The sequence below is a fragment of the Lasioglossum baleicum genome, unplaced genomic scaffold, assembly GCF_051020765.1.
Source record: "Lasioglossum baleicum unplaced genomic scaffold, iyLasBale1 scaffold2638, whole genome shotgun sequence".
Lineage (NCBI taxonomy): Eukaryota > Metazoa > Arthropoda > Insecta > Hymenoptera > Halictidae > Lasioglossum > Lasioglossum baleicum.
This window is the reverse complement of record NW_027471697.1, coordinates 1-10,280: the sequence shown is the minus strand read 5'-3', so window position 1 is coordinate 10,280 and position 10,280 is coordinate 1. Positions and strand designations below refer to the sequence as shown.

At 52.7% G+C, this 10,280-nt stretch overlaps 1 protein-coding gene across 1 annotated transcript; it reads right to left on the bottom strand.

Annotated features, from left to right (window-relative positions):
• Window positions 1-282: 282 nt before the first annotated feature.
• Window positions 283-1,120, bottom strand: LOC143221543 (uncharacterized). Its single transcript, XM_076446966.1, has 2 exons — window positions 935-1,120; window positions 283-696 (listed from the first exon to the last, which is right to left on the bottom strand). Exons 1-2 carry the CDS (start codon window positions 1,118-1,120, stop codon window positions 283-285), a joined length of 600 nt encoding a protein of 199 aa, XP_076303081.1.
• Between the last annotated feature and the right edge of the window lie 9,160 nt (window positions 1,121-10,280).

Sequence of the window (10,280 nt, the reverse complement as noted above, 5' to 3'; positions counted from 1 at the left end):
GATCTTTTCCCGCATGCCATTTTCGAGGTAGCTCCCATCCTCGTGGCGGACTGTTACGTCGACCACGAAGACCCTTCCCTGGCTTTTTACAACCAGGTCCGGTTTGAGAGCCACCCCGTTATTTTCTATTTTGGCTCCTTTATCACTACTGCCTCTTTGTTTCTTTTGGGAATCTCCGCCATGACCAGGTCGACTATATCGTCATGGCGGCGGATACGCTGTGCCTTGGTGTGCGTGCACAGGCCGACGATGTGCGCCAGGGTCTCAGGCATTCCCCGGCATTTACAGCACAGCGACCGGTAGGGGGGTGGCTCTATTAATCGCAACCCTATTCCCTGCGGTGTCGGTCCGGAGTCGCAGGGCTGTTAAAAATCGTGACGGTTTCAATAGGGTTGGATTGTAGAGCCACGCATTACCAATGCGGTCGTTCTTATAGTTGTGTACCGCCTTCCCTTGAGCGGTACACTCCCCCCACAGTTGTAGCTCTCGCTTTTTTGCGTCTGCCTTCCATTTGTCGACCTGTTTGACCGACGCAACCGGCCAATTGAGTCGGGCCGCCCTTGCCTGACTTCGGAGCTTAGCTTCGAGACCGGTTGCCCGCGCGAAAGCTTGTATGGCAGGGTCAGGATTATTGAGGAATGATAATCCTGACTTTAAGCTGGAGCTAAACGCATATAATCTCCAGCTTCGGGAATCCTAGTCCCCCATTCCGTTTGCCCACATATATTAGTCCGTTAGAGACTGATGCGGGCAAGTGTAAGATGTCCTTGACGGCTCCCCGAAGGTCCCCGTCAAGGAGTCTAAGCATCTTTACCGGCGCCACTCCGGTGATTAACCGGTAAAGATAATGAGGGACTAGGTGGGTGGAGAGTAAGTTAATTTTTTGGTGGGGCTTTAACGCCAGCCTCTTGACACGCTTAATGGCGTTACCTACCTCGGCGCCGAGGTCTATCCCAGTCCAGGGAGTAAAAGATATCCCTAAGTATCTGTTGCGTGTCTCCGCACTCGCATACGGGACACGCTCTCCACCACTGAAAAACAGCCCAGGATCTTTAACGAAGTAGGAACCTTTTGTCGGCACCACTGGGAAGGCTGTGCATTTAGGTGCCGAAATAGACATACCTAGGGCGGTAAGCTATGTCTCAGTTATGTTCAAAAGGTTCCTGGCCTGTGATACATCGCGGGCGACCAGTATCAGATCATTCGCGAAGGCCATACCGGATATACCTTGTTCCCCTGTAATCCTGTATCCGGGCTGTTTCTCCAACGCGAGGAGGAGTGGCTCCATTATAGTATTGAAGAGCAGGGGGGACAGAGGGTCTCCCTGCTTTACCCCGCGTTGGAGGTGGACTGGGATAGTTGCCCCACCATATTGGATATTTGTGTGCACATCCTCATATGCCCGGCACACGAGCTGTACCACGTGCCCGTGTACCCCTTTTCTTCGCAGTGCAGGTCCCAAGACATCGTGTGGGACGGTGGCGAACGCTTTGGAAATGTCTAAATGTACTGCGACAAGGCCTCCTTGCTCCTTGCTATGTGCAAGGATTTCGGCCAGGATGTGCACATTATTGTAGCACCGTCTCCCCGATGTAAAGCCCTTCTGACGAGGGGTGCCTCGCACCTTTACCCTAAGTTTGGTGTCGATTATCCCCCAGTACGATCGACACAGCAACGGACTTATAGTGTGGGGACGATAATTTTGGCACTTGTGTGCATCCGTCCCCTCCTTAGGGATTTAAAGTGGTGCGGTTCTTCCTCCATGGAGAAGGCTGCAGCCCAGTTACCGTTAAGAGACTATACAGCTTCCGGAGGGAATTTGCTGCTCCACGGGACCATAGTTGACTTTTTCGAATCCCATCGAGGCCAGGAGCAGTGTCCGTTCGGGTCCGGGTGATCCGACCTCTCACATCTGAGGTGGTGATAGGTGTGAGAAGGTCGCTGAGGGGGAGGGCATCCTCCAGATCACCCAAGTCGGGCAGATGTACGACCGGCTTAGTGTTCCATAACGTTTCGTACATCTACCGGATGTCTTCGACCTGAAGGGGAAATTCCCCTTGGACCCAATGGTCAGTGCCATTACGGACATATTTGGCAAGGAGGCCTGGATTTTTGTTGTAGAGGTCCTGGTTTTCGGCAAAGAGGTACCGCCGGTAAGCCCTCTTGCCCGACCCTTTCCTTTTCGTCCTTCCGCGTCGCTCATCGGACGCCGGCAAGGACGACATCAACAGTTCGTAAACTACGTCGATGTCGTCCTGTGTAACTGCACCGGCGCCCGAACGGGCAGCGTGCAGGAGGACGTCAACTTCGTGGATGAACCCTCCGAGTGCTGGGGGTTCATCGTCCATGTCTGTAAGGGCATCGACGATAACCCCCTTCGCCCATTGCTGGAACTCATCGTTCCTTTCGGCACTCGGAGGGTCACCCACCACCTCTGCCGGGACCTCTACGGGAGACGGTGTCGGAGGACAATCGGAAGAGTCAGCCCGCTCGCTGTCTAGTCCGCTACTCTCCCGATTATCCCCCTCATCAGCCTGCACTGGGCTGGCAGGCTGGGCCGCAAGATGGGATCCCTGTCTTCTCATCTTGCGGCGAACATCGGTCCTTTTGTCCCGAATCTGTTTCCTTTTTTTGTTTTGAGGACCCCCGCAATGGCTTTGGCGATAAACTTTTCGTTCTTGAACTGTATTTCAAGTTCCGCCAAAAACCTTTCCTCCTCTTCAGTCCACGCTTTGTGACGAGGAGGCTTGCGAGGGCCCTACGGGACCTCAGCTGCGAGACGCCGCAACTCGTTGCTCGCAGCCGGATGACGGTGCCTCAGGTGCTGGCTCAAGCCCTCTGCGTGAGGAATCTGTGTTCGCAGAGGCCGCACTGCTGACCCTCCTCTGCTGGCGGAACACCCGGGCACTTGGGCCGATGACAGTCTGCGGCATGCCGTTTGCTGAATTCCTTGTAGCAATTGCTACATCGGAATTTCAGAGAGCTCCGCTGGTGCGCTTCTTGATAGTGGCGGTGCTCATCGGCAAGCCGCAGAAAATAAATCCTTCCCCTTCCACGCTCTGCGCACACAGAGCAGGAACGAGGCAGGAAGGGGGTCAAAACTAAAATCAAGTCCGGGGACATCGATGAGGTGTCATAATTGGCCCCCTGTCGAGGCCTTCTTGGTCTGAGTGAACGCGCGGGGCCAGATGCGGTACCCCATCCGAGGCTTCCTGGTCGGTGTCTGTGACCATTATACACCTCAGCACCAGGGTGGTCGGTCCTGGTGTCTGCGTCGTCTTAACCCCGTCTGCAAGACCAGCGGGAACCACAAGGAGGTGGGGCAGACTTGAGCGGGAGAGGCTAACGGACCTAGCAAGAGGTCTGTATTGCGCATCACCGCCCCGTGTAACTATGATCCCTTAAGGGATTGTGATTTCTTTTGGGAGGTGAAGAAATGATTACGCACACCGGACTGGTGTTGCTGTCCGGTAGTGTGGAACTCTCCCCAGCACCGGGGGCATACCCACTAAACCTCCACCTCGACGCTTTATGCCTTTAAATCGGTAGGCAGCACCGCGTCGTTGCTTCAACGAAGCTTTAGCCCATTATCCAATTCCAGTCTTAGTTTGCCTTTTGATGCGGTTGAATCGCCAGTAGGAGCAGAGTCCTCCCACAAGGACTCGAGTTGAGATGACTTTCAACTCGTTTCTGCTTATTATCCCACGAGCAACGAGGTCGTTAGCAGATGCCTCACTCCATATACCACGGAAGGAGAGAGTCACAGTTGATCTCGATACGCTTGTTACGGCGTATCGGTGCTTGATGGCGTCGTCGAGAGGCTGGTATTTCTCGACTTTTGTTCTATGCGCCACGTTCAGGTCAACGTGTTCCGACACAACTTGTGCGTCGAGAACATGTGCTGTTGGGCCGAGGATGGCCACGAGGTCTGGTTTCAGCAGACCAGCGGCGGTGTTAATCCTCGGCTCTTCTTCAATGCGGTCCTACTTTGTGCTCATGGCCCGCTTCACATACGCGAGAACCGCGTTGTGCCTCTCTATGCGGGCCTTGTGCGTACGGTTGCATTGCTGGAGCACGTGGTTGAGAGTGTCCACGGCGTTGCATCCAGCTCGACAGCTGCGGTCACCGGGGCGACCGCGGGTCGTTCGAGACCTGGTGGGCATGGCATTGATTCTCAATTTAGTCGCGTTGATAAAGTCTTTGCCGCTTAAAAAGTGGTTTCCCTCGGTAACCCACCGGTGTTATTGGGGTACTTTCCGAGACTCATGAAGTCCACGGCCGTCGTTCGAAGAGTGGAGGATATTTGCCCATCGCTTCCCGATTTTCTCCGTGGTGTTTAAGTCATTGCGGTTGTCTGTCAGTCGCCGAACTGTGATTTGGATTTCTTGGGTAAGAAATCCATCAGGTTGTTGGTGTTTGGCCAACTTCTCTAGCCTTAACCTTCGGTGAAGAGGCATGAGCCATCGCATGGATGGGACAGACAAACCGCCCTCTTTGGCTGGTGCGTATCTTATTAATCCGACTCAATGTTGTATTTCCCAGAGTTAACAGGTGGTAGAGCACTGGGCGGACCATTGTCCGAAGACCAAATAGTCGCTGCTGGGGTTTCAGTGGTGCCCTGCGTAGTTTATCCAACGCGGCCTTCAACTGGAGTTCGGGTTGGACAGATGTTCGTCCTTCAGGTGTGAATGGGACTCCCAAATACCTCCACTCGTCCTCTCTCCGAAGAGCTGGTAACTTACGAGAGAGGCATGTGAACACTTGTCTGCCATCTACCACAAACTTCTTCATGTGTGGCACGTTGCTGATAGAAACAGTGAAGGACTTTCTCGCGTTAACGGTGAATCCACACTGTTTCAGGAAATCAGCGGCTGCGTCGATCGTTGTCTGGAGGCCGTTAGGTGTTGTGGCAAAGAATAACATATCGTCAGCGAAAGCTAACGCGTTATAGTTATTCTCTCCAATTCTGACACCGATCTCGGGTGGAATCTGCCGTAGGAGTCTGTCCATGATCATATTGAATATGACTGGAGATAGGGGGTCCCCCTGTTTGACTCCACAGGAAGGTCGCAGCTCCTCTTATTCCCACGTGCCACTTGCCAGGAAAGTCGTGCTTCGTCCGTATACATCCATCACATACTCGATCATGGGGTTTGGTACCCCCATCACGAGTAGTGTGTCTCGAATGGTGTTATGCGAGACAGAATCGAAGGTTTTTGCTAGATCCATGGATGCCGTGTACAGTGGCATGAAGTTCTGTCTGTGGTATCTGAGGATCATGTCCAACAAGGACACGTTTTCTACACATCCGTCTTTTGGTAGAAAAGCTTCCTGCCTTTCATCGAATTCTATCCTTTTCGTCAAGCGACTCGCCAAGACCTTGTGAAAGGTTCTTGTCAAGATGGACGGTACCGTTATGGGCCGATAGTTTTCGCGCCTCACTGCCTCGTCTTTCCTAGGAATCAGGATTGTCCTGGCCCTAAGTAGGTGCTTAGGCAGTCTTCCGGTCATCAGGAACAGATTAAATATCCCATGGTTGCCCATGGGCGGCCCCAGACGTAGGCTCGGAAACAGCCACCCGAAAGCCGGCCGTGCCGCCATGTGTCGGTCTTTCGCCGCAGAAACAAGTTTCTCGCCACCTCTCCCACTACTGAGAGTGCATAACTCCACAGCCTCTAATACGCAGAGGTAGCACTTAGCCTCCCTCCAATGGAGGGAGTTTCCAACGGGACCACGAGGAGGTGGCTACGTACTTTAACCTTAACTCCTTCAGAGGGTCGTCGTGAGCGTCACTAATGAGATGACGAGGCATATGGCCGTTTTTTTTTTTTTCTTTTTTTTTGCGAAGGTGGTAAAATGCATTACGCACACCGGACTGGTGTTGTTGTCCGGTAGTGTGGGACTCTCCCGTTCACAGGGCATACCCACTAAACATCCACCTTTCAACCAGCTTCTCCACATCTTCAGCTCCCAGAGCCCTCCTTGCGCCGTCTGCCCGACGTCGCCCGATTAAACATCCAGAAGGAGTTTAGTCCTCCCGCCAGGACTCGAGTCGCCACGATCTTCAGCTCCTTCTTGAGCACTGCCATGTCCATGAGGTCGTTGACAGAGGGCAGACTCCACACCCCACGGTAAGACAGAGTTGCAGATGTAAATTGTACCTGTTGGACGTGGTACCTCTGTCTTATCATTCCTTCCAAGCTCTTGTAGTAGTTCACTTTGTTTCTGTGCGCCACCGTTAGGTCAATGCTCTCGTTTACAACTTGAGCATCCACCACGATCGTCTTACTGCCACACTTGGCCACCAAATCCGGCTTCCTGATGCCATCTGGCGTCGCGAAGTGAGGCTCTTCCTCCACGACTTCGCATTGCTTCTGCAAGCCTCTCTTGAGATAGGCTATGATCGATTTGTGCCTCTCAATCCTGGCTGCATGTGTCCGATGACACCGTTGGAGTATATGTGATGTTGTTTCCGTTTGGCCACAGCCCGCGCGGCACGAGCGATCACGCACTCGCCCCCTCGATGTTCTGACGCGACTGGGTAGCGCATTGATCCTCAGTTTGTTCATATTGACGAAGTCTTTCCCGCTAAGGAAGCGACTTCCGTCAGTAACCCACTGATGTTGCTGTGGGACTTTATAAGACTCTTTGAGAGCCTTACCGTCGTTAGAAGCGTGGAGCTTTGCAGCCCAACGCCGGTCTATCTTTGCACTGCTGTTGAGATTTTCTTGCCCCTCCAGAAGTCTCCTCTTGGCTCTTCCAATCTCCAGGGATAGGTACGAGGTGGCCGGCTCCTCATCTCGATCCTTCGTGAGTTTGTTAAGTCTCTCCCTTCTTCTGAGTGGCATCAGCCAGCGCATGGAAGGCACCGACAAGCCGCCGTCCTTCGCATTTGCGTGTATGTATGCATTAGGCACGTCATTGGGGAGCGCCAGCTATTTCCTTACTGCTCCCCGCACCATCGTATCGATCTTCTTGAGTTTGCTCAGAGTGGTGCCTCCCAGGGTCAGTAGATGGGAAATACCCGGTAGCACCATAACTCTGAGCGCAAACAGCCGTTGTTGTGGCTTTAGCGGTGCTCTCGTGAGCCGGCCCAATGCTGACCGAAGATGTTCTAGGTCGAATTCTTTTGTGCGTCCCTCGGGTGTAAATGGGTCGCCCAGGTACTTCCAGCTGTCAGTCCTCCGCAGTGACGGCAGCGCCTGCTCACCCCAGAGGAACTTCAGCCCTGCATCGACTATCGTCTTCTTCTTATGTGGTACGTTCTTAATGGCAACGGTGAACGACTTGGAAGTGTTGATCTCAAGCCCGCACCGCGCCAGATAGCCGTTTGCCAGGTCCAGCATTACCTGGAGCCCACGTGGTGTGGACGCCACCAGGACCAAATCATCCGCGACGGCAAAGGCATTAAAGTGGCTTCCGCACACTTCCACCCCCACCTCAGGAGGAATAGTCCGGAGCAGTTTGTCCATCGCCATGTTAAAGATGATAGGGGACAGTGGGTCTCCTTGCTTCACCCAAAAGTGGGGTGTATCGGTCCTGACTCCCAGCCATCGCACATAAGGCGAGTGCTGCTCCTCTCGTAACAGTCCATGATGTAGTTCGCCATTGGGATCGGAATCCCTTTGGCGGTTAGCGTGTCTCGGATGGTGTTATGGGACACCGAGTCGAACGCCTTCGCCACATCCAAGGATGCAGCGAAGAGCGGTTTGAAGTGTTGGCGATGGTACCGAAGCACCATGTCAAGGTTAAATATGTTTTCGGCGCAGCCGTCAACCAGGATGAAGGCTTTTTGCCTCTTATCCAGGTCGACATGCTGCACCATTCGTCTAGCCAAGATCTTATTGAATGTCCTCGTTATTGTTGAGGACACTGTGATCGGCCTGAAGTCTCCAGGCTCCGATGCACCATCCTTTTTTGGAATCAGGGTTGTTTTCGATTCCAGCAGGTGTTTGGGGAGCCTGCCAGTCAGGAGGCAGAGATTGAAAATCCTCACTAACACTCCGATGGGCACTGATCTTAATTGACGGACTGTTAGTCCGTCTGGGCCCGGTGACGATGCCGTCACAGGAAAGGCTTTCGTGATTTCTTGTGTTTCTATGGGTGCCCACAAGGCGTGGATATCGTCCGCCTTGTTTCCAACGCCTGGCGACTGTTCTCCCCCACTAGTCATAACCGTTTGCCAGAAGGGCACCATCACGTCCATGGGCGGTGTAGATCTGGACGTTTTCTCCTTTAAGATTTTCCGTAGGCAGCGGCATGGGTTCTTGGTCCATGCGCGCTGTGTGAGTGCGTACTCCGTCCTCCTCGCACGCCTCCTTGTCATCTGGTCGGGTGGTGTCGACCTGGTCTTAGGTTTTCCCCGCGGTGTTATGGGGAAAACGTTAAGAAGATATATCTCGAGTTCCCCGAGATCCTATCTTTGTCCCATTTGAGGACATTGTCACATATTTGCCCCAAGTGGGCTGCTTGGAACTCTGGCGCTTCCAGGGGTTCCATTCCTGAGAACAGCCTGCCTAGGCGTTCGGCCAGGCCGTTATCGTTTAGGAGATTCGGTCCGGCCTGGTGTTCTGGCTGGACATTAGCAACATTGGTGTTCGAGGCTTTCTCCTGCCCACTCTGGTGCTCTATTAATATTTCCTGCACCATGGTCTTGTGGCGCAGGTTACGTCTTTGACCCTTGATGGCCTCAAGGGTCCTATTTGTGAAGCATTTTGACAGAGCCTGGTTTATGCACTTGACACCCTCCCAGTGAGGTGTGCCTCTCGGCGTGCCAGAAGCGCTGCTTCCTCAGCGCTCTATGGTGCCTTCTTGTTCTTGATTTCATGAGCCACCAGCTCGTCGTACTCGTTCTTATGAGTGCGCTGTTCGTGGACTCCTCTCCCCCTGACGGATCCGAATGATCGGCCGCAGCCCGACATCCGGCACGCAAAGGGACCAGGAGCCTGAGACATAGATTGGCCGGTTCTTTGAGTCGGGTCGGTCGAGCCTGAGGGCCCGCCGACGAAGTTAAAGCGTTTATCATCCGAGGCTTTATTTTTTATTATAGGGCCGACAATATTCCAGTCGAGGGGGGTGGAAGCCCCCAGGACTGTTGTTCGCAGAGGTAGCATTCGGCCTCCCTCCATTGGAGGGAGTTTCCGACGAGAACACGAGGAGGTAGCTACGTACTTTAACATGATCTCAAAAGGACTGGTCTCGGATACTAGTACCGGCAAGCCGACCCGAGACCTCAAACGACCGCCTTAAAACCTGTACCGACACTCAGAAGGAGTGCCGGTAGACTTTCGTGACATTTCCCTCACGTGGGGATAACAAAATTAAAATTAAATAACAAAACATGAACGGCTCCGCGGGCCTACTTTCTAGTGAGGCTGCCAAAGGATCTGCCCACGAGCATGGAAAAATTAGGAACGGAGACCCTTATGGGAGGCGATCTTGGCCGCACTAAGAGCGTGCGCTCAGGGAGTACCTCGCGAAGGTGTCGCCCCGGTCTCTGCATGCATAGAGACCTCTCCGCGCCCTACTACGCAATAGCATAGCGAGGACTCGCACCGACTGGTGCATATTGCCAGTCGGCCTGTGTTGATCTTTATCAGCTGGCAGCTGCCTCGTTCGTAGTTAAAATTCGTTTCGGCCATTCGGCTATGTCAGTGTTTAAAATATTTCAGCTGAAAGCAATGTCGAAGTTAAAATTCATGCACCGGCCCATAGGGCTTGGTCAAGGTGTAAAATCCATATGTATAGCCCGAGGGCAGTCAAAATAAATAAATAAATAAATAAATAGATATATAAATAAATATATAAATAAATAAATATTAATAAATAAGAGTTAATTGCGGTGACTACAAAATGTAGTCATAATCAATAAATTGGTTCGCTATTTCTATAGACGAACGGAGGGCGATTAGTGCGATCGTCTTGATATCACTCGCAGTTAGCCCCAGGGCTTTAAGGTTTCTGACAGTAGAGAGAGGCACAGCTCCTCTACTGCCAACAACAATCGGCAGCACATCTGCTCTGTTGCAGTTCAGGCGAGCTCTAAGGTACCTGGCAGTCTCCTTATATTTGTCTATTTTATCTTTAAATGCCTTTCGGAAACCGTCGACATCTTCGAATCTGACCGTGACGTCGACGACCCTAAGCCTATCCTGGTCTTTAATCATCAGATCCGGCTTCTTTAGGTCGCCGATCACGTTTATCGACGGTTCCTTAAAGACTGCCTTGTGTTTGGACGTTTTGCTTTCAATGAGATCTACGATTTCGTTGTGCCGCCTGAT